Source organism: Mauremys mutica, chromosome 1, assembly GCF_020497125.1.
Source record: "Mauremys mutica isolate MM-2020 ecotype Southern chromosome 1, ASM2049712v1, whole genome shotgun sequence".
NCBI lineage: Eukaryota > Metazoa > Chordata > Testudines > Geoemydidae > Mauremys > Mauremys mutica.
The window spans coordinates 51697011-51722528 of NC_059072.1; the positions used below are offsets into that span (position 1 = coordinate 51697011).

The window sequence follows — 25518 nt, forward strand, 5'->3', positions numbered from 1 at the left end:
TCAGCTATTTATTTTTTATCACAACTGCATCTAGAATGATAGTACCATAGATTAACAACTATATTTTTTGCTAAAAAATGGGAATTCAAGAATAGTCCAGAAGGAAGAAAGGCAGTCCTTAAGAAAGAAGTATGAAGTAAAAAAGTTTACCAACCTGAAGATCCTGCATGTTCAGACATGTTCCTTTCATCATCTTCAATGCAGCTTCCTCCTGAGAAGGAACACTTCTTATGATGTTGCTTCATTCGGGCAACTAGGCCTTGCATTTCTTTGTTGCATTGTTTGCATTTTGCACGCATTCCTGTCTTATCCACAGGTAGAGGAACTTCATTAAAATATTCCCAAACTGGGTCTCTGTTACGGCTTGCTGCCATTATAGGTTTTCCCTTCTAGTGAGAGGATAGTATGGTAGATCTCAAATCAAAGCTACACTCCGAAAGACCTAAAGACTTCTGGAATATGCTGCTCAAACAGTTTCACTTTTATTTCTACTGCCTGTCCCTCCCTTCTCACATTTATCTCCAGACTTCTTCTCTTTGTCCAGACCTATTCCGCCCCCAACAATTTTCTACTCATTGAACTTTTTGAAACTTTGCACTTTTAGAAAGAGGTAAGGGATTGACTCAGTGTACACAAATTTGTAGAGAGACAACAGGGTTGAGGTCTGTTATTTCTCACCTCTATATATTATTTATTTATTTATTTAAAAACATTTTTGCTGTTTTTTTTAATAATTGGAGATATACCAATCTCCTAGAACTGGAAGGGACCTTGAAAGGTCATCGAGTCCAGCCCCCTGCCTTCACTAGCAGGATCAATTTTTGCCCCAGATCCCTAAGTGGCCCCCTCAAGGATTGAATTCACAACCCTGGGTTTAGCAGGCCAATGCTTATCTCTGGAGACACAAATCCACAGTTTGAGAATGCAAAACTAAGCATCTCTGATGGTATCTTCTAGACTGAGCACTGAGTCCCATGGGATAGATAGAAAGATTAACCTAAATAATCTATAGAGATGCCCTGTAACCTCATAAGATTGGGTCCCTAATCCATGAACTATTGGAACTCATTTACAAAACTTTTCTTAAACTTTCCATGAATATATTGTCTCATACTATAGAATTAGAATTTATAATCCCAGTTTCATGATGAGATATCTTTGAGCGATAATGTATCTTAATTAAAACTACAGATAGGTTTTTTCCTCAAAAAGCATTTTATCAAAAGAAAATCTGATTTTAAATAAAAACTGATTTTTTTATTTTTATTTAAAAAAAAACCTGATTTTTATCCACCCTTTTTAGTTCTCTTATAGCGCCTGTTCCTAAAACTTTATATTCATTTTCACCTTGACTCACAAGTCTGAACCTAACATTTAGTACTGATTGTACTCCCACTGTGAAAGTTATCTGTCAGCTCACATATACTTTTAGTTGGTCTCCATATCCAGTGTGAATTATGTATTGATCAGCGGTGGCAAGGGGTATCCAATTAATTCTCCCAATACTAGTATTAAGTATTGAAAATGATGATCTGGTATCCAGGTGACATAATGTCCCTATTTGGATACCAGGCAAGTTCAATATAACAGACACCAATGGTCTTTGGTTATTATCCATAAACAGTTGAGCAATTACTAAATCAGGTATTTTTTCTAGTATTCCTTCTCCATCATCATAGACTGAGCTATGTACACTACCCCTATCGCTATCTGTCGTTTGATCTAAAATATCTGAGTTCATCCTCAGGTATCAGAGAATTATAGAATATCAGGGTTGGAAGGGACCTCAGGAGGTCATCTAGTCCAACCCCCTGCTCAAAGCAGGACTAATTCCCAGACAGATTTTTACCCCCGTTCCCTATGTGGCCCCCACAAGAATTGAACTCACAATCCTGGGTTTAGCAGGCCAATGCTCAAACCACTGAGCTATCCCCCCTCTGACAAAACAATGGATTCAGGATATCTCCTCCTTCTGCCATCTGACTCCCTTTCTCTATGTGTTATGGAGAAATATCTAATTAATATTCCATGAATTTTAACTTACTTACTTTAACTCTTTTCTTAACTTATTTATTTTACCTAATTTCTTACCAATTATTAACCTATCTTATTCTATTGCCCATAAAACATTTCTCTCTAAATCCATGGCACAATGTAACCAGTGAAGAATATCCATTTCTACCATTCCTATCTCATTTGTATCTAGCTCCATAATTCCAAACCGAATCCCTAGTATCTCTTTATTCCCTATATTTACTGCTAGTGGGATTGTTAGTGGTATATCTTGTATTATTTTAGATACTCTTTGCACCTCTGATGCAAGGAATATCTAAAATAATACAAGATATACTACTAACATCAGTGGGATAAGATTTCCCGAATCATATATGCTATTTAATACCGACCACACAGATCCTGTATTTAGATAACACATTTGATGAAATCTTCCATATTGTATATTTAAATCTATTACTGGTCGACCATACTGATCCTTCCATAGAGGAGTAATAACATGGCAAGATTGTCCCATTACTAAATCACCCAAAACTGGAGTCTGAGATGGTTGAGTTTGACTTATTATATCTACAGTAGGCGGACTTTCTAACAATTTATCCATATCCTGTTCTGTGAATTCTGGTAACTCCAGCCACGTAGATTCATCCCAGATCTCGTCCTGTGTCCCTTCCTTTTGCATTCTCTTCTCTGTTACATGCCAGGATTGTTTCATTACTACATCATCCAAAACCGGAGTCTGGGATGATGGACTTTGACCAATACATCTACAACAGGCAAACTTTCTAATAGTTCATCAACGTCCTGTTCCACCCATTCTGGTAACTCCAACCCTGAACATTCATCCTATATCTTGCTTTCTTCCTTCTGCATTGTTTTGTCTGTTATTTCTTTCTTATTTTAAGAAAGAAATTTTATTACTATTCTGTCTCTCCTTCCCATTTCTTTCACTGAAATGAATAGAACCATTTTAATGCTTTTATCCTTTTGGTACCATACTTAGCACTTTTTTACTACCTAACTTATTACATACCTATTTACTAATCTTATTGTCTTATTTATTAATATTAATATAATCTATATAATTATTTATGCATATGCTTCCTTATTAAATTTTACATGCACAGTGGATCTCTCCTAGTCATCAGTTTGTGAATGTGTCACTCAATCAGCATGATTTTCTTTTTCTAATATTGGGCCAATAGGGGGCACTTGGCCTCCTTGTGCTCAATTTGGAGGGTGAGATGGAGCCGTAAGTGTACTCCTTTGATAATTTGCCAGTCTTCAAAACAGTTCTTCTGTAGGAAGCCCATGAACTTGTTCTCTAGGTTCATAGTACAGCAATTCTCCCCATAGCCAGATTCTTCCTGGATTACTTCTCCTTTGTTTAAAAGGGAACCATTCTACTATTTTTATTTTCCCCTTGATTTTGCCTACTTTGTTGGTTTCTTTGACTTTTGGATCATTATTACTGATGCCCCTTTAGATTTTTCTCTTGTGGGTGGACAACCTTTCTGTATTTTACCTTTTACTTTTTCTGCATTGTTTAAAGCAATATCTGAATAACTACACTCTACTGCTGTTTTTATTATTATTCTAAACTGTGAAACTACTGCTTCTTCAGACTGTAATACATTACACGTTGTAGTGTTTTCCTGTGTATGCCTTGACCCCCAGGTACTACAAAATTTTGGAGTTTCCCCTTTCCATTGTTGCTTTTCAGGAAAACTCCTTAGAAAACTGGAATCCCCTCCTGGAAAGCGAGATTTACTTTCTTTTCTATTCTAGCTATTAGTATCGCTTCAAAGGAGAAGTCAGAGAAGGTTCCTGAACTTGCACTAGAACGAACCCGGTTCTTCTCTTTTAATCCTTTGAATTTAACTTCCTATTTACCATAGTTCTGCTTTCTTGAACTGTGTTGTTGACTGCCTGCATATCTTGCCGTTTTTTCTGCAGGGAAGTTACTTTATACTGGCCATATGCATGGTCAATTATAGTCTACTGATTTTGTGACCTCACAATCACATCTACCACTGCTTATGTGGTTCTACATCTTTCCTTTAAATAACAATCTTGCTTCCCTAACCTTTTAAACCATTGCTTATCACAAGTAGTGTGTATTTTTTCTATCTGCAATTCCTCGTTCAAACTTCTCTTCTGAAATATGGAGTTTTCAGCATCAAGCTGAGCCCTCTCCTCACAACCAAACTTTAGTTGCTGCTGAAGCAACTGATCCCAGTGTGAGGAATCTTTTAACCTTTCAGATTTATCTGTCTCAAACACATAAGGGTTATCTAGTTCTTTCACAATCATAGTTGAGACATCTGTTCCTACCGTTTCAAGCACAGCAGACATCTCAGCCTGCTCACTTGCGGTTGTATCCCTATTTAAGGATCCTATGGACTTTCCAATTAGTGTAAGGTTTCTGAGAAAGTTCCTCAGAATTGTTCTTTGACCTCTATACAAACCAGATGAATCTTCACCCCAAAGGTCAATTTCTTCCTCCCTTATTTCTGTAAGTAAAACTTTTACTGCAGCTTGCCCATCTAATGCTTTTTGTTTCCACTCTGCTACCTCCTGCCGTAATTTATCTTGTTTTATCTGTGCCTCGTCCTTTTCTTTTTGTTGAGGTAGTACAATGGCTTTCAGTCTTTCAGCTTCTGTTTTTATGTTGACCAATTCCTCCTGTGAGGTAGCCATCTGAGAATTGTACACCATCATAGTGGCCCTTAAAACTTCAACCTTAACCTTTGAATTAGCCACTTCTCCCTGTAGCCTCTCTTTTTCCTCAGCTAACTCCTCTGCTTTTATTTTCCATTTGTTTATATCATTACTATGAGATTGTTTACTAATTCCTTTTCTTCTAACTCCTGTTTGCTTAACTTTAAACTATTTACTTCCTTACATAAAACTTCAGCTACCATTTGCAAACCTTGTAAAGCAGCTCACTTTTTCTCCTTTTTACTAGGTTCCCCCAAGAAAATTCCTTTTTTCTTAGGTTGGACCCATTGCTTGCATACTTGCTGATAAGCATCCAGTCCAATAAACACATTTGCCTTCCATGGACCATGTCCTACTTTTCTAATTAAATCCTCTAGGCTGTTCCCTAGCATTATCTCTGAAACTCCCTTGTGCCTCAGTTTCCCTTTAGCAGTCATTTTTGGAATACTGATTTCCAGTTGTTACCCTTCTTATTAGCTACTGTCGCTTTGTAATGGGGATATTGATACGTCGTCAGGACTGCCCTGCCTTTTATGCACCAGCCCCATACAAGCTGCACCTATGATAGATTCTGCTACCTCTTATACCACTGACTCATTCTCAGTGATGTCGGTAGCAAACCTAAGCGGAGATTGTTTTTGCTCTAGGCACTTGGGTCTCTAAACTTTCTAAATTTACAAAAAATAAATAAAAGAATTGTGTTTGTTATGCGTGTGTGTGGAGATGTTTTTTGTTGAATCCAGCCACCTTCTCGAAAGGTCACTAGATGTGCTTGGGGGTATATCAAATATCCCAGGTATAATTACAACCTGGTCACACTCAAGCAATGGGCCCTACTCGCTTCAGATCCATACACGGCTGCCAGCTGTGCAAGTGTGTCTGTGTATTTGTATAGGTGCAATCCTTATATCTGACCAGGCAGTGATTCTCACCCATGTATAATCTGTGTATGCAAAGCTCAACTGTGGCCATTCCTGAGTGATAGGTCCTACTCTCTTGAAACCTGTGCACGGATGTCAGACTCTTTTAAACGAAGCCTACTAACCTCCTCTTATGCAACCAGCCACCAACCTTCTCCTTTCCGCCCAACCAAGCAGCCTGCAGCTTCTTTCCACAGATGCTATGCCTCCCATCCTCTAGCAGCAAGCAATTCTTTCTTCTCTCTGCAACCCACCAAAATCCTCCTTCAAAACCTTAACTATGCCTACAGCCCTTTGCTGCAGGCACACTGTCTCCTTTTTAATCAGGGCTACCTTGAGCCCTCTCAGTGATTGCTCCAGGAGCAGACAACTCTATTCTTGAATCTTTTTTTCTCTCAAAACCTACAAATCCTCAGAATAAAGCCTGCTTCTCTACAGCCTCTTGCTGCAGGTGCCCAACCTCAAAGTCTGCCTCCCTACCCCTTCGGTTTCCTCCTAGGTGCCCGACTCTGTTTTCTGAGTTCAAGGGATAAGGTCTGCCTTCCGAGGCCTTGTGCTTCCTCCTTGGTGCCCGACCCCAGAACTTACCTTCCCTAGACAATAGGTGCCCAGTTCTGTTTTCTGTATTCTCCTCTTGGCCTATTTACCTAAGTGTTTTCAATCAAAACTTCAATACAACAATTACTCTGTTTATGGATCCCTTTTTAACATGCCAATTCTATCTTTTGCCGGCTACAAATATCTGTTTAGGATGCCTCTGCCTTCTCGCAAGAGAGCAACCCTAGAACCTGTCTTCCCTTGGTTCAGTTCAATAAATCAGTCGTCAAAGTGTAGCTGTGTTCCCTTGAGCACTCAAGATGACCTTCTAAAGCATAACTGTGTTGCTTTGAGCACTCAAAATCACACTATAGCCTAACTTCTGAGGCTTTCTATTGCTTTTCCAATGTCAGGCCCCTATCTCTTTCCTCACCCCAACTCCAGAAGGAACCATTGTTACAGATGCCTCTTTCTTAGGTTGGGCAGCTCATATGGGAGATCGTACAGCACAAGGCATCTGGAACCCCCTGGAGTCCAAAATGCATATCAATTTACTAGAACTTTGGGTGCATTGAGCCTGCAATGCCTTCTTCCCGCTCATCTGATTCTGACATGTCCAAATAATTTCAGACAATATGCAAACTGTATTCTGTGTAAACAAGTGGGTGAGGGGAGAGGCTGAGATCCCCTCTCTCTTTGTATGGAGTTAGTCAACTTCTGGAACTGGTGCATCAGCCCTCGCATAACCCTTTCAGCAGTATACTTACCATGGGGTGCACAGTTTCCTAGCAGACAGTTTCAGTAGACATGTTTCTGCAAACTACGAATAGGATATTCTCAATTGTGTTCACTATGAGGTGTTCATTCAATGGGGAACACTGTCCTGCGACCTTTTTTTGCTTTGGGTGAACAAGAAACTTCCCCTATACTGCTCCTGAGCCAGCTCTGGGCAAGGGCTTGATGTGAGACGCCCTGCTGCTACCATTTCTCCCATTCCATTAATACCACAGGGCCTACAGATCATCCTTATTGCTCCCAACTGGCTGAGACAGTTCTAGTTTATGGATCTGCTGAAGCTCTCAGCTTGGACACTGTCATAGGTTTATTCCCCACTTGGAACTTTAGCGTCCACAAGATGGGGACCTGCATGGGCTCCTCTAAACTTAAATCCTAGTTTAGGTCTGGTAATGCTGCCACCAGCTAGAAATTCCAGTGTCTAGCACACTCCCTGTTCCCCCAAAACTTTCCCGGGGAACACCGATCCAAACTCCTTAGATCTTAACACAAAGGGAAATAGCCCATTCCCCCACCTCCCCCTCCCTTAGCCGTTGGGAGAGATCACCTTGATTCAAACTCCTTGAATCAAAACAAAGAGGGATTCACCTTCCCCCATCCTCTTCCTCTGAGGTTCCAAACAAGGGAAGAAATCAATCAGGTTCTTAAAAGGAAAGATTTTATTAAAAGAAAGAAAGTAACACTATCTCTGTAACACCAGGATGAAAAAATATTACAGGGTCTAGCTTATAAACCTAGAGGGACTTCCCCCACCCTCTTCTCAGAATAATCAAAAGTAACAGCAAACAGAAATAAAGATATTTCTCCAGCAAACACACATTTGCAAATACAGAAATTAATCGCAAAACTAATCCGCCTTGCTAATACTCACTATACTGAATAGAAGGAAATATTTCAGGAAGCTTGGAGAGCCTGGATGTACGTCTGGCCTCTCTTAATCCCAAGAGAGAACAACCCCCAAAACAAAGAACACAAACAAAGACTTCCCTCCACAGAGATTTGAAATTATCTTGTCCCTTGATTGGTCCTCTGGTCAGGTGTCCGTCAGGTTCACTGAGCTTGTTAACCCTTTACAGGTAAAAGAGACATTAACCCTTAACTATCTGTTTATGACAGACACTCATAAACATACGCCCATTTCCAGACCTAACACAAAACAAGGATACTTTTGAGCATCCCAGTCTGGAACTGCAGCTCAAAGCCTGATATTTGGATGAGCGTTGGACATAGAGTGCTCATATTCCAGAATGGTGCAATCCATCCTCAATCAAAGGAGGAAAGTCTACTAGGAGATGTTATTCAGCAAAATAGGTGTTTTCTCTTAACTTTCATTGCTGAGCCCATCTTTAGAATCCTGCTGGGATCCCTGCTGTTCTGGAATATTTACTTACTCGTAAGACTGAGTCTCTCTTTAGTTTTCTTCAGGTTCACTTAGCAGCAATCAGTGCTTTTCATTCTCCAGTGGATAACTGCATGATCTCCGCTCACTCTGGTACAACTACATTTTTAAAGGGGCTTCGTAGCTCCTCTCCAGCATTAGTAAAGCTCATGCCCCAATGGGACCTCAATTTCATTCTTTTGTTTCTCACTAAATCTCCTTTCAAAGATCTAGCCGTATGCTTTATGGCCTTTCTCATTGTCATAACATCAGCCAGAAAAGTCAGTGAGTTGGGGGCACTCATAGTGGACCCGCCATATACTACTTTCCATAAAGAGAAGGTCTTGCTATGGCATCACCCAAAAGTTTATCCATAAAGTAGTTTGAGTTTCATATGATGACTCAAACCATCCATTTGCCAATATTTTTTCATAAACTGCACGCCTCTGATGAAGAGAGGAGGTGTCATTCTCTGGACATCTGAAGGGCTTTGGCTTTTTATCTATGAAGAACACGAATTATTAGAAAGGCACCTAAACTTTTTTGTTTCTGTAACAGAGAGCTCAAGAGGTCAGGATATATCTGTGCAGAGACTTTCAAGATGCATATCTGGTTGTATTATCCTCTGCTACCAACTAGCTCACATCTCTCCCCTGCAGGGGGTGAGTGCTTATTCCACCAGAGCACAAACAATCTCTGCTTTATCTTTGAGAGGCGTATTGCTACTAGAGATATGTAGGGCAGCTACCTGGAGCTCCTTGCACACCTTCATGAGACATTATGCTTTGGTTAAGTCTTCTACTGCAGATACAGCTGTGGGAACAGCAGTACTATAGTCAGCTATCACTTCTGTATTATTGCACTCACCTCCTGTTTGGCCACTGTTTGTTAATCGCCCATGTGTGGAATACACATAGAGACCGTCACTTGTAGAAGGAATGGAGGTTACTTATTTGTAACTGGAGGTTCTTTGAGATATGTGATCTGTATCTGTAATCCACTACCTGCGCTCTGTCCTCTTTCTCTGGATTATCTGGATTTGTAATAAGAGTAGGAATTGGAAAGTCATCAGTCCACACTGTCCTTTCTACCCTCGGTTTGGAGCACGAGGAGAGCTATGGCACATATGCGGCCCAACCAATGCTGCTTGCAAGAAAATTTCACATTCAGGAGCATGATGCTCATGTGTGGAATACCTTCTTGAAAAACTTCCAATTACAGCTAAGTAACTTCCATTTACATATAAAACAAAATCATAACATGTTTTTTAGAGACTAAATTTGACTAACAGGTTAACCTCCGGTCTAAAGAAGTTTATCTCACCCAAAGTTCTCTCCAGCATTACTCCCAGGGGAATTCTGCGCCATTGCGCAATTTGCACAGAATTAATGTTCTACATAGAATTTCATTTCCCCCTGCAGAATTGGTGCTGCAGAGCCACTGGATGCCACTAAGGGGCCACTGGAGCCAGCAGAGCCCGACTCTCCAGTTCGCAAATACAGGACACTGTGAAAGGGGAGTTAGAGGGGTAGCTGGAGGGGTCTGGGCAGCTGCAGTTCCGCACATCCTGAAGGAAGGAGGTGGCACGCAGCAAACTCTGTACAAGCCCGGGACCCAGCATCGGGCTTTTTCTCTCTCTGGATCCCTGGGCTGTAAGGGGTAGGGGGTGTTGTGGTCTGGGCTGGGGTGGCACCCTAAGGCTGGGCTCTGGGGCCTAGGGTGTGTGGGTGTCTGGGCGGGGAGGGGGCACCCTGCAGCTGGGCTCTGGATATAGGAGGTGTGGGTGTTTGGACTGGGTGGTTCTGAGAGCAGGGGGTATGGGTGTGTGGGCGGATGGGGGTGCCCTGTGGCTGGGCTCGGGGGGATGGGGCGGGAGAGAGGAGTGTTGGTTTGTCTGAGTCTGGAGGGGCAGAGATTTCCTCCAAGATGTGCCCAGCTGACAAGTGACACACCCTGACTGAGGTGCCCAACAAAAGCATAATAGAGAAACAGGAACTGGGTTGTTGTAGGGGTTTCTTTATCCCTGTGCTCCTAGGGGAATCTTTTTTTGTTATTGTTATAGACATACTTGCTCACAGATATTTTGAAATAAATTACTCAAATAATTGAAACTGATGTGGTTATATTGTGTTATTTTGACAAAAAATGCAGAATTTTGAAATATTGTATGCAGAACTTTAATTTTTTTTGGTGCAGAATTCCTCCAGGAGTATCAGCATTTCCAGTGAATCCTGGTTGAGATCCCACTTTCATGAAGAAAATTTGCTGTCCATTTACTTCCTGGGTGAGGGATACTGGGATGTTGTCTTTGTCTTCTAAATATAGAAGAGCAAACCTTTAATGTGCACCTCAGGATAAGGTTCTCTCCTTCCACCATTTTTCTTTTCCTGTTAGTTTCTTTCTGAAGTTCTTACAGTCTTCTTGTTTTCATTCAGTTCAGACAAGTGATAGGAGACCCATTGCGAACAAGATGACTCAATTTACATGTAAACAAATAGATGGATACACACTTCATGTCTGACAGAAAATCTGTTTTTCACCTGTACTGGTGACCAACCCCCAGACGCAAACTTTAAGAACATATATTCAGTGTCTATGCATAACTCCTTATGCAGCATCCATTTATGTGTTTCTCAATGATATTGATGACCAGTGTGACACCAGTTTTCATTTAAGAGCTCAGATGACATTCATTTTGTGATCTAGAATGTACTTACCAGACTCAGGACATTCCTGTAACCCAGTGGTGGGCAACCTGCGGCCCATGGGCTGCATGTGGCCCATCAGGGTAATCCTCTGACAGTCCGCGAGACCATTTGTTTACACTGGCAGTCTGCAGGCACGGCCGCCTGCAGCTCTCATCGGCTGGGAACAGCGAACCGCGGCCCACCAGCGGGTTACCCTGACGGGTCACAGGTTGCCCACCACTACTGTAACCCATCTGCATCCTCTTTCTAGTTAGCATTAAGGTGCTTGAGTCACAGTATGTTTGGCATGTATTGGGAGGAAGTGAGCAGATTGCCCTGCAGGACTCCTAAACTTGTAAGGCACCGTTGTGGTGGGGGAATTAAGCTTTATGGTGGAATTTAGGGAGCAAGGAACCCTATAGAGTTTAGGGGTATGTCTAGAGACAATGGGCTTATCTAAATTGGGATGAAAGATGTGTCCCAATAGTAAGTTGTATTTTAATGTATTAGTTGGACAAGATAAATGCTAGTGGCAGCGTAGTCTTCAACTCAACAAGTTTAGTGTGTGTTAAAGTCTGCACTGCCTTATCCACATTAGAGTTTTAAAATGTGATAACGCGCTAGTAACAGCCTTCTAGTAACAATACATCTTTAAATTCTAAACTGGGAATTTATCTTGACTATCTCTGTTTCCCCAGGCTCCTTTGCTTTCATGAATTAGATAACCCAATTGCCTGGCCTCACTTTGCTCCTTAAGTTCTGAACCTTGACTCCTGCTTCCTTTCCCAGCTTTGCCTCCCTGCAAAACTTCTAAATGGCAGTGGATCCACTGTGAGCCTTACTATGTCAGCAGGAATCATGGATCTGATGTATATTCTATTTAGGTCCACTTCAGCTCCTGATAATGTTAAACAAAACAAATGCAACAAAGAGAAGCATATCTTGTACTGGAGGCAGGAGGCAGGTGATTCAGGGAAGCTAAGTAGGGAGCCAGGAGAGTTGCATGCTCTACCAGAGCGAGGAGAAACCCAAGGCTTTTGAGTGCTGCAGGCATCTTAAGCTCGGTAGGGAAGGAAGGAAAGTGCTGGAGACATTGCAGCACAACAGCTGTCACTGGAGCCAGGGGACTTTGGAATCCAGTTACTTGTATTGATCTCAACTGCTGGTGGTGGCTGCTGTTTTTCCATGAGTCACATGTACACATGGTAACATACAGAATATTCTTAAAGCACTTAAGTCTCGCATCAAATCCCTGAAGCTTAGTCAGTGACAGACAAAAATATTAATTCCTCCCAGCCCCAAAGTAACTAGATAGTGACTGGGATATATATTGGGAATGGAATATTTTGTCTTAACAATGTTTAGTTCTGCTCTTAAGTCCTTTAGTCATGCTGGTTATTCATTATCTCACATAAGCAAGAGTGTGTGTGGTGCCTTAAAACACAGATAAGACATGATCATAGCCCCAGAAAGCTTACAAACTAGTATTAGGCCTGGTCTACATTGTGTGTGTGTGTGGGGGGGTCGTTGATGTAAGATACACAACTTCAGCTATGGGAATAGCGTAGCTGAAGTCGACATATCTTATTTTGACTTACCTTCTGTCCTCACAGCACGGGATCGATGGCCACGGCTCCCCCGTCGACTCCGCTTCCACCTCTTGCCCTGGTGGAGTTCCGGAGTCGATGGGAGCGTGTTCGGGGATCGATTTATTGTGTCTAGACGAGACATGATAAATCAATCCCCGATAGATCGATCGCTACCTGCTGATCCGGCGGGTAGTGTGGATGTACCCTTAGGCATGAAGCAACAAGTGGGTAACAAGACGTTAGGGTGGGCTTGTGTAGGAAGTACAGGGGAAACACCAATAATATTATGTAGTTAGTGAAGGCTAGTGCATGTGTTGATTGGTTAAAGAAGTTATTTTTTTTTAGATGTATTTGGATAGTTTCTTGTCTGTATCACAGAAGTGGCTCTTCAAGATGGATTTAAACAAGGAGAGGGATAGTAGTCTGGCAGAGCAGCTTACAAAGGGTCATCTGTGCATAGGAGTTGGTGGAGCTGGTTGTGGGGGAAGTGCACAAACAGGGTATTAGGGCTGACATCACTGGAGGAGTGGTGTGGGTGGGAAGGGACAGAAGAGACTGGATACAAGACTGGATACAGGGAGGTATAGAATTATGCAGGGTCTAGAAAGTGAAGGCAGGAAGCTTGCAGGTGATGCTGTGGAGAAGGGGGAGCCAGTGAGGAGACTGATAAAAAAGGTTGGTATGACAGGCAATGAAGGTGATTTCAGAGGCTGTATTTTGTATGGAGTAGTTTTAGGAGTGAATTTCAGCTGGTTCAGCCAATGGTTTGTTCTAAAACAATAAGATGGAAATACAGTATTTGTTCAATTTGTTTAGGATCAGTAAGTTTTTAACTTTAGGCTTCACATCCTGTTTCAGATACTTTGTAAAATCAAATGATGTAAATTGAGAATGATTTCAGAGAAAATGAGTTAATGAAATCTAACGTACAGGGAGAAAAGTCACCGAATCGTACAGGTAGACATATTAAATCTGTACATCAGTAATGCCTCTTTTATCAAGTATCATAGATGATAATAAAGATCCACGTGAGGAAAATCATTTGGAGAAGTGTTTTAAATCTCATGAAGGCTAACGTCAAGAACGATAGAAAAGATATTTCAGTCTTTTTGGGTGAAAGATCTTATTGATAAAATATTGAAATCTGTAAAGAATTCAAGTGAACATAGGCGGCGAATTACATGGGTCCGTGGTGCCCGTGCTCCACCAATGTTTGGGGCTGGGCCTCTCCCCCGGCTCCGCCCGCCGCCCCCGCGCACCTCCCCAGAGCGTCCCTGGGCAGCAGTTGGCTGCTGCTTCCTGCGCTGTGCTCCCTTACCGGCTGTTGGCTGACTCCTTTCACGCTGTGCCCACCAGTGCCGCTCCACTGCTCCAACTAAAAGGGAGCAGAGTGGATTGAGGTGGCTGCTGCTGCTATGGTCTGCAGAGGGAGGAGGCACATGTGACATGATGGCAGCCCTCCCCCCAGGCCCTGACCCTTCACCAGTCAGGCCACAAGGTGATGGGGTGCATCCCTCCTACTCTTCCCCTCCTCCCCTCCCTGGTGCTGGGCAGTATGCCCACAGCGCCATGGGGGGCTGGCAGAGAGGGGCCCTAGGAGCATGTGCAGTGTGGTGCAGGATGAGTGTGCCGCCAGCGGCAGGCCCACCGACAGCAATTCTGGACCTCAGGGCAGATCAATCAATGGGGCCCCTGCCCCTACCCTCATCCGGGGCCACAAGCCCCCTGCACCCAGAGAAGCCCCGAGGCCCCCCCCCCACCAGAGGATCCCTGTGCCGGGCGCAGCCCCGTCCCACACTTGTCCGGAGGAGCCCCAGGGCAGCTGCAGCTGTGACGACCGAACCTGTTGTGGGGAAAAGCTGCAGCATCTCTTGATTCAAAGGCAGTTTTGATATGCCTCATGCAGGTTCCTGAGTAGCTGAGGCAGTGGTGTTTGCTACTCTGCTCTCTCAGCCACCCCGGAACCTGCATGGGGCATATCAAAAGTGTCTGAATCAAGAGACACTTTTCCCTAGAGCAGGCAGAGCTACTGTGGCAGCAGCTGGGGCCCCAGGACATTTTAAATTGCCCGGGCCCCTAGGCAATTGCCCCTTTGCCCCTCATTGCCAGGCCTGGCTGGAGGGGAGATGGGGGCCCCTCCGCCAGAGTTCGCTGATGCCAGCAGGGAGAGGGCTGTGGGGAATCCTCCAGCCCCTGCCCCGAGGCAGCCTGCCTGCACCCCGAAGTCCTCATCCCCAGCCCCACCCCTAGATCCCAACCCCCAGCCAGAGCACTCACCTCCCTGCACCCCAACCCTCTGCCCCAGCCCTGAGCCTTCTCCTGCATCCTGAACCCCTCATCTCCGGCCTCACCCCCACACCCCAACCCTCTGCCCTAGCCCTGAGCCCCCTCACACACCCCAAACCCCTCACCCCAGCCCCACCCCAGAGCCCTCATCCCCAGTCAGAGCTCTCATCCCCCCCCACATTGTGAAATATAGGGAAACTGTTAAACGCTTATTGTTTCCAGTCTGTTTTTATATTATTTTTAAAAATATGTATCAGCTTACAAGGCAGGTGTGTGTGTGGGGGTGGGGGTGGGCGGGACTTGGACCCGTTCTAGGCACCACCAAAAATTATACAAACCTGGCGCTCATGCAAGTGAAAAACGTGCTTAAAATTTATTTTGCAGAGCTGGCTCTTGTCACATAAGTTTAATACTTTATGAACCTATGCTTCCATGTCTGGAACAGAAATTCAGTTAGCAATATTATTTCATTAAATATGCTTGGAATATCTTACAATACAAATAGTCTGTGTAGCACAACTGTTTTTCTGACAAGGAGTGAACAATAAGAAATTATAATATGTAACTTTAAAAATTCTGTAGTTAAGAAGATTGAACCAAATTACATAAAGAACTACAACATTTCCCTCCGAAAATACTCTCTGTTCATTCTGCATAGTCATACTGAATGACTCTAGACTTCAGAGGGGAGAGCCCAGTCTATTCTCCTAACTATGCACAAATAACTCCTATTAAAGTCAGCAGAGTTGCACACATGGCGAGGAAAATAAATCTTATGTTTTGAGAGTTCAGTAAGTTAAAATGCTTCTTAAAAAGTGCTCTAGAAATATGCTATATTGAAAGCGCTGAAGGTAGAACTTTAACCAGAGAAATGGGTAAAACATGGGTATAAATAACCTCATTCTGCTCCCCCAGTGTGTTTCAACACTTGGTTTCAGGGAACACTTTTAGGGATGAAAGGGTATTTCAGTCGTATTCATCCAGTCATTTGTTTCTCATCTGTGAGAGCATCAAAAAAAGGTACTGATTGTGCTGGTGATCTGTGTGTGTGAGAGATGGACACATGTATATTAGCAACTGGACTGAGGCTATCAGTTGTATTTAATATACAAATTGCTCTTCTGTAAGTGCTGACAGATTGCTTGGTTTTGTACATGACACAAATGTATTATTCCCAACCCCAAAATCATGAATCAACCCTCCTCAAAATTATAAGTGACTCAAAGTTTGAGATTTTTTTAAAATTAAATTATGTTTTTGGTCTGTTTCCTGATTTTTGAACTTCCCCATCCACCTCCTGTGTGTGTGAAAATTACAGTGTTGCCAACTCTTAAAAATTTATAATAAATACAATGATTTTGACTTTACGTGCAGAAGCTCTTACTTCAGAACCAAGCGGAGATTGGGACCCCACTGTGCTGGGCACCGTACAAACACATAATAAGAGACAGTCCCTCTCCTGAAGAGCTTACTGGTACTGGCAAAGCATGGTGGTGAGTTTGTGATATGGGAGTGGGAACTGGGACTCACCAAATTCCTCTCATATAGGAGCTACCAACCATCCATTAGATGATTGACAGGGAAAAGCTATGTTGCTTTTAGCAATGCCCTGAGGCAGCCAGTCCCCATTAAGGGCTAATGACATACCTTTGAGAACAAGGCTTGCTTTCTGGAAAAATAAGTTTATAAAATCAAGTTCTGACTTTTTTGGAGTTTGCACAAGCAGGGTCTTTCGCACTGTGACAGTTTAAGGCAGGAAGCCTAAATTTGTTTTGTGTGGAGTGGTAGGTAATGGGATGTTACGAGGATGAGAGAGGATAAAGTTTCAGGAATCAAGACAGGAGACTTGGGTATGAAGTGGTGACTTTAGAGTCGAAACAGTCTATATTTCATCACCAGCCTACTGAGTTGTCCAGTCTGCCACTCTGCTTTTAACTTATTAATGTTATGGCAATAAATCAAGGAGTTACAGCAGTGCTGTATGTCCAGGTGACTTATATGACTAATTACATTTGGCTGGTGTCTGAAACAATTGCAGTGATGTTTGCTACAGTGTGTGTGTGTGTGTTATAGAAGAACTATTATGTCCTATGTTACAAAATGAATGACATCTTTCATATGCATAATATAACTGTTTCTCTTCTTAGCCATAGATTTCATAATCTCCAATGGCAGAGAAAAATAGTTGGAAACACTGACATTATACTCTGATTCATTATGCTCCAATTTATTGTTTCCTTATAGTTGATAAGTTTTTGCTACAGATACTAACTGGGTTTTATTTGGTTATATTGCTGTTAACAGTTGCGCTAAACAAATGGCTTGACTATTACTTGTTACAGTATATCAAACTTACTGGTACTTCTAAAAGTAAAGTCCACATAAAATGGTTAAAATAGATAAAAAGTGAGTGAGAGAATGCCAGACATCAAACTCTATTTGTCTATATCAGCAGATACATAACCACTGTTTTAATCACTGCAGGTTTCTGACTTTTCCTTCTGTTGTATGCATTCATCTTTTCATAGCAGATGCTGAGGAACACTGACAAATTATACTCCATTTATCAATAAGTGTTCATTGCTTGATTATGATGAAAAAACCTGCTACTATTTAAGACTTGTTTTTACAGCATTTCCATTTTCTTCCTTCATCTTTTCAGATTATGGCACAGGCTCAAGGCTTTGGGAGAAGATACATTAAAGCCTTTTTTAAAGGCTTCTTTGTTGCTGTTCCTGTGACAGTGACTTTTCTAGATAGAGTGGCCTGTGTCGCAAGAGTGGAAGGAGCATCAATGCAGGTAACAAAGCTTTATTTACTGTTAAATTAAATCCATGTGTTTAGCAAGGCCTGGCTCTCAATTTTAAATAACTGATAACCCAGTTTTAAAGGTGGAGGGTGCAGGTGGGATATTGTGTAGTAAAATGAAATGTATGGACAGGGCATTACGTCATGGAGTGGTCTGCTTTCTAATATGTCACACGGGTATTCTGTAGTATGGCAAGAAAAGGCTCTTGGGAGTAAAACTTCACAGAATACTATAATGCCAAGGAAAACAAAGAGGTATTCTTTCAACAAAAGATCTTTCTAAAATTTTGGCAAATCCAGATATACTCATTTTACAGTAGTAAAAATTTCAGTGTGGAATTTAGGGTCTGTGGAGGAGGGTGGGTTGTTTGTTTATGAAATTTTCTATTTAAAACACTACACATTTTAATTTTAAAAGAGCAAACAACTATTACCAGGCTTATTATTGCTCATGACTTGTGTACAGGAAGTATTTCAATAAGGAACCTGTGGAACTCGTTGCCAGGGGATGTTGTTAAGGCCAGAACTACAACTGGGTTAAAAAAAGAATTAGATAAATTCATGGAGGATAGGTCCATCAATGGGCAGCATTGCCAACATGATGAGTGATGTGACACCATTCCCTGGGTGTCCCTAGCCTCTGACCACCAGAAGCTGGTAATTGACATCAGGGGGTGGAACACTTGATTATTGTCTGTTCTGTTCATTCCCTCTGAAGCGCCTGGTATTGGCCACTGTCGGAAGACAGAATGGGCTAGATGGACCATTGGTCTGATATCCTATATGGCTAATCTTATATTCTTAAGCTGGAAAAGAGATGGCTTGAAATTGTGCTAATGCTTATTTTGTTTATTGGGAAAATGATATTCTAATGGGGTTATAGTGTATGCTTGCGATATAAACTGGTGTGCTAAAGCACATGGATATTCTGATATTTTTTGCAGGTTAAAGGGACATTTAAAAGGAAACAAAAGATTCTTGCTACAGAAAACCACCACTGCTTCCCCTTACTGTGTTATTGGGACTTTTCAGATGGATGCTGTTTCAATTTTGCAATTCTGTCAGAGTGACTCTGTTTGCCTGTTGCTTCATTGCATTCTGATGACCATATTCCAACATGTGTAGCTGTAGTATCTGTCGTCTTCTGACAGTGCAATCGCCCGTCTCCCAGTGAAAATTACTTTAGTGTAGCAAGGGGATTGTCTTCTCTGTCTTCTTTAAGGTTAATAGGGACTAGGGGTGAATCAACTTCTGTTCCATGTCATGGCTCTTTAAAGTTCCTGGACTTCTGGAGTAGCTGAAGATCTTGGGAAGAGCAGAGGCAGGTGTTGGGAGAGAGGAAGGGTCTTGGGGAAAACCCAGGCTACTGTTTCTTTAAGGGTCCAGGACCAGGAGCCTTGTAGTATAGTGTGGGGCAAGGCCTTCCCTCTCTCCCAGCCAACAGGATAAGCTCTGGAAAAGAGAGCATTATATATTCTTCCTCTTCTGTCATAACGAGAGATACTAGCAGGGGACAGCCTACTGACTTGGGCCAGCTCAGGAGGAAAAGGATTGAGTTACAAATGGGTCAGCTGGGAGAAGCTGGTTAAGACTGCAAGGGGGCTGAAATTAGCACATAGGTCCCAGAAGGAGGGCTGTGGGACTCCTGAATGAGAGAGAAGGAATGTGCTTGAATTAGCACGCAGGCCCCAGAAACAAGACTGTGGAGCTTTGGAACCAGGGTGAAGAAACCTGCTTGAACTAGCAAACGTACCCCTGAAGGAGTGCTGTGAGACTCCTGAATCAGGGAGAAGAAACTTGCTTGAACACAGACTCCAGAAACAGGACTGTGGGACCCCTGAACTTAGGAGAAAAGAGCTAGGCCTGAGGAGCTAAAAGAGTTTTTGTATTTGGGAGAAGACTAAATAAATAAGACCTCACAAAGGAGGGGATCCTATTTTATGTATTCTAGCCTGAGTGTAAATTATTGTAAAGGACGAAGGGCTGGCCTACCAGTGCAGCTACAGCTCTGTAGCATGTCTGATGTAGACTCACTATGCCAACGGGAGAGCGGATAATTTCCCCACATCAACTAGAGGCGCAGTTGCTTAGGGAGTAGCTTTTTCACACACTGAGTGATGTAACTTACATTGACTTAAGCGATAGTGTAGAAAAGCCCTAAGAGGGAACTGAGAGCAGGGCAGTCTCAGGCAGTGTGATTTCAATTTGATATCGCTCAGTCTTGATGATGAGTATAAATTACTACTTGATCATGAATTTTATCTTTATGTAGCACAGTTTTTTGGTTTTTTTTTTATCGTAAAGGCTTCAAAAGTACTTACAGATTAAAGGTTTGACTCTCTGAGGTACTGAGCTGACTTTTTTGATGTTGAGCCCAATGAGAATTAAAGGTATTCAGCACTACTAGGATCAGCCTCTAAAGGTTTTAAAATGCTGATTCATAGTACTTGAGATGTTTTGGGCTCGATGAACTTTCAATAAACCACGTTTGCATTTCCTGTCTGCTCACCTGATGGGCTACAAGGGAGCCTGGACTTCCAGAGTCCATGGCTTTGGGCAGCCCTGCATGCTGATTGCCACAGGGCTGGGGACCCCAGGGCTTCCAGACTCCTGGGCTGCTGACTCCCCAGGATTCCTAATTCTCACAGCCTGATAGGGCTGCCCTTTGTTGTAAACTTGGCATCTGGTGATTCTTGTAAATTTCACTGTTGCCCACCATTGTCAGTTTCACTCACCAGATGCCAGGGTCTTGGAGAGCGGATTTCACTTTTAAAACACCATGTGTCGCTGTTTCTGAAACAAATATTTCATGGAATTTCCATTTCATAGGAAACTTCAAAAATATTTGGTTTACCAAATTTCAAAATGTTGACATTTCCCACTAAACAAATTCAAGTTTTGGCCAGCTCTACTTTTGTCCAATAGCTGAAAAATGTATGTTAATTTTTTAGCCCATTGAGTCAGGACCTCAGATTTACATCTCCTGAGAGGCAGCATCTCCAACAATACAATATGTTCTAGAACCATGCTGGAATATTGGTTTAGTGCTGAGTTGGAGGGATGAGTGTTACAAGCCAATCCACACGATCTTTTGTATAAGATAAGTTTGAAGAACACAAAAAGCATAGTTCAAAACAAAGTTATACTTCTATGCTATATAACATATCTTGCATTCTTATGTCATGACATTTTTCAGAACACTATAAACCTTAACTCATTTTAAACATTTGTAATAAAATATTCAGTTATTTTTATGCGAAGGTTTATTAGATCCAAACGAGACCAGTCTTTTAGCAGGCACGTTATTTTAAAGAAATGTATTTCTCTCTCATACTGCAGAGCTTGAGAAAGGAAAACTACAAGTCACTGCTTTAGAATGCCATTTCTTTATCTTGCACTTCAGAAAGTGATTTATGTTGAATGCATTTGAAAGCTATAGGATAGGAGGGAAAGTGAAGCTCAGTCAGCATGTAGTCTTATTCATCAATAGCATGCTTCTATTGGGTATATGATTGTGTTGACTTCAAGCTCTCACTTGATCTCCAAGATTTGATTTGTACTAGACCGCTTAGACACCTAGCTGGCTTTTTGCACTCATTATTCTAGTTCCTGCTGAGTTTGAAATTAAAAGTTATGTCAAGAAGCAAGGAATAGGGTTTTTTTCTTTTCAGATATTTTGCTTTTTATTTTTATTTTGAACCCAGAACGTGTATAATGTTGCTCCATAACCACTAAAGATTGTAACTATTTTGATACTCTAGCAAGATATTTTGCAATTTATTCTCAATCATTATGGCAGACTTCACATATTTAGTTGTTTCATGTTGATTTTGCATTTTCACAGTATTGAGAACCACCAGGTGGAACCTTTCTTCTGCTCAGTCACCTCTCTGGGGGTATTCATCACTGATCTGTAAAGTAATGCACCATTCAGTGTTACCACTTTACTGCTGCATCATCTGACTTTTTTTTTCTTTTTAAATGTCCTTTTCTTTAAATCTCTAGTGGAGGCCTTGTTTCTTAGAATGTCAGAGTTTTATGGAGATATACCTATTTCATAGAGCTGGAAGGGACCCTGAAAGGTCATCAAGTCCAGCCCCCTGCCTTCACTAGCAGGATGAAGTACTGATTTTGCCCCCAATCCCTAAGTGGCCCCCTCAAGTATTGAACTCACAATCCTGGGTTTAGCAGGCCAATGCTCAAACCACTGAGCTATCCCTTCCCCTGTGGTGTGCTTATCTAACATCTTGTTAGTAATAATTGACTTCAAATGGATTCCTGTTGATTTACAGCCTTGAATATATGTGATAGAAACAGCTGATGTGATAATTTAGTAATTTACTGTTATGGATCTTGTAATTTTTCCTGTGATGTTGATTATACACTTATTTTATAGGGTTACTGTCCTATATAAATGCACCTTCATTTTCAGTCTATATCTGTTCATGGCTTCTCCTGTTGAGTTGCAATGCTTTCTGTTTGTTTGATACATTAAAGTTTGTTTATACTTCAGTGGATTGATCATGTTTTTTCCTAATGATGTGGAAAAAGGAACCCCCTGATGGTTAATGAATGTAAGGATTCATATATCCAAATTAGCTGCTTTGAAATGTTAGATTACAAAATGAGCTTGCAATTTTATTTCCAAGTTCAGAAACAAACAACTGAGTGTTATACTAAGAATTTAGTCTGATGATCAATAACTTCTGACAAAGTACACCTGCCTGTAAACACTACAGTAGCAAATATTTTTGAATATTATAATCCATTATGCAGTGTACCTGTAGTAATTACTTATTCTATGGCAATTTCTCCTTACATTGTTATTGTAATATTATGATTACCATGACTATACCTATGCCTGCATGCTGCTTTGAATATTTCTCCTCTTCTTCAAGCTATAAGAAAATAAGCCTTAACCTTCTGGTGTCCACCAGCAACATAACAAGTATCAAGTTAATCATTATTTATTATTAAAGGGTGTATTGCTTCCCTCTTACTTATAGAACCTTGTGTCCTGTGAGGCTCCCATCATATGACTGGGACCTTAATTTACTTTCTTTTAGCATTAGATTTGTTAGTAATTGGAGAGTCAAAGTGCGATGTGACTTCTGCACCCTTGTTCTAAATTAAGACCTATGTGTCCCATTTGCACTGAGCTATTAAGCCAGGAGTTTGAACAAACTAGAGAGGTTTCAGACTAGAGATACGTATGCAACATTCTTGAATTTTGTTTCCTTAAAAATAACAGCATTTATGGGTCCATTTGTTAACCCTCTTTCAGAAGTAGCATTAGGTGTGTTTGTGGATTTTTTTTAAACTTGGGGTTTTACTGCTAATAAAAAAGCATGGAGCGTAAGTTACCTGTAAACACAGTTTTATATATGGTGTTAGTGTTCAGGAACGACATCACAATTTATACTTTTTGCTAAAAGATTTTTTATTGTTTGTGGGGGACTGTAATTGTTAATGTAAAATGAAAGTAGTCTCCTTCAGGTTCTCCTCCCTTCTTCATGCCTTCTGCTCCTAAAGAACTGTTTCTATATGTGTCAATAAGATGTCATTTCATTATATCAAGATGCTGTGGGAAAGAAGCAAAGCAAGTTATTCTAAATTTCAGTGTGTCCCTTGGATGTAATGTTAAAACATAGCTATTAATGAATTGGGTACCAAGCCTCTACCTCCAAACAAACCATGTCAGTAATACATTTTTAAAAACAGTATATTTTTCACAAACTGGGCATAAGGTTTAGAATGCTGTGGAATACAATGATATTAATATAGCAACATATATTTAAAGTATAAGAGAGTGTTTAACGTCACTAATCATTAGAACAGAAGGCTGGGAGGCAACTGCTAGGTTGTAACCGTGTCACTGACTTGCTGTTTGTCCTTGGGCAGATCAGCTTACTTTTCCATGCCTTAAAATCCCCATCTTTAAAATGAAGATAATAAAGATAATAAAATGAAGATAATTATCGCATAGGGACTAGGTGTTGTGAGTTTTGATGAATGCTGACATAGTATTTTGAAAGCTGTGTAAGCATAAGGTGTGAAATGCATCTACTCTTGGAGTTAGAGGTTCAAATTCCAACTGCATCAAACCCACCCTCCAGCCTTATTGGGTTTCTTCACACAAAGATTTAGGCCATGTCTACATGCCAACCATTTATGTTGGCAAAGATTATAACACTCAGGGATGTGAAAAAACACCCCTGAGTGACATAAGTTACGCGTCTCCCACTGACGTAACTACCGCTGCTCATTGGGGGTGGCTTAATTATGTTGACGGGAGAGCTCCCTTCCATCTGCATAGAGCGGCTACACGAGAGAGAGCGGCGCAGCTGCATCAGTACAGCTGTGCCATAAGAACATAAGAACGGCCATACTTGTTGTACCAATATAATAAAAACCAGCAGGATCTTATTAAGAGGGATAAGGCAAAGATGCCACATTTATTGTAAATACCATAACAAAACAAAAGACAATGTTTTCTTACTTGTTTCTATTACTACTTATTCCTTATACACACACACACACACACACACACACTCACACACTCATTCATTCAGGTTCTGTATAGATGTTATAGTTACCAGCCTAGATGTTGCTCATGCCAAGTTACTGGCCAGGTATCTTGGTCATGAGGATGGAGCCGAGTCTGTGTCAGATGCATCTGATGCTCCTGGAGGCTGGCAGCAGAACCATAGACTCAAAGTCCTTATTCTTTAGAGTCCAGTTTTATAGGGATTTTTCCCTATGTTAGTTGATAGGAGTTGCTTCATTCTGCTGCTGCTAAATCAATCAGCAGATGGCTGGCTCCATTCTGTCAGATGCTTGTTTTTTCTTTCTTTGAGGTGGTGGGGGTCATCTGGTTGATCCCACTTGACACCTTCTTCAGCCAACACTGAATTCTTCAGACTGGTAACTCCCTAACCATTCATTTATTGTTTAAACTAGGCATGCATTCACATACATTCTCTATCTTAATCACATTTATTTCACTGTCTCGTTACCTTTTGGGGTGTTACCAATTTAGGTGAGACTCCCTGTCTTTTAACAAGCTGAGATGAAAATTTACAGAGGGTGGGGGTCTCTATCTATACACTATAACAGCTACTGTTTTGGCTTACTTAGAGTTAATTAATGTTTAACAAGTTTTATACAAAGTATTTCTTTGAGCAGGCTTCACATAGACACAGCTGGTGGCTTGCAGGTTAGAATCACAAATTTACTTTTAACATAAACCTTTAGTTATGAGGCATCAATTAACAATAAGTCATTTTTCATATAAACCATGTCTAATATAAACCTTCTTTAATATCCCTACATACTGGGTCAGACCAAAATAAATATTAGCATGATTTCAAGCCATCTATTTTCCAGCTTAAGAATATAAGAACAGCCAAACAGGTTGTCAGACCAAAGGTCTGTCTAGTCCAGTATCCTGTCTTCTGACAGTGGCCAATGCCAGGTGCCACACAAGGAATGAACAGAGCAGGTAATCATCAGGTGATCAATCCCATCGCCCATTCCCAGCTTCTGGCAACTTTAAGCTCTCTAGTTCAGACATAACCTTAGTGTGCAGCAAGCTAGGGTGTGAATGTTTCAAACAGCAGTATGTCAAAGTGCACTATGGAACTTTTAGTGCATGGCAGCACTAAAATGAGTTAGTGCACATTAGGTTAGTGTGCTGTAGATTTACACCCTGGCTTTCTGTGCGCTAAGTCTCCATATAGACAAGCCCTTAGGTAGATAAGTTGAGTACCAGGCAGTGCACTTGT

General features: G+C 41.5%; 1 protein-coding gene across 7 annotated transcripts in view; it reads left to right on the top strand.

The window, feature by feature from the left end:
* IMMP2L (inner mitochondrial membrane peptidase subunit 2) overlaps nt 1-25518 on the top strand; it is an 861474-nt gene that overhangs the window by 18006 nt on the left and 817950 nt on the right. For 6 of the 7 annotated variants that reach the window (XM_044992961.1, XM_044992979.1, XM_044992971.1 and 3 more), the window contains exon 2: nt 17589-17726. In XM_044992961.1, the coding sequence (XP_044848896.1) occupies nt 17592-17726 (135 nt within the window). In that variant the 5' untranslated portion in view covers nt 17589-17591. Of the gene's footprint in view, nt 1-16399; nt 16420-17588; nt 17727-25518 lie in introns of those variants that run through there. The other variant, XM_044992955.1, reaches the window with a different exon arrangement.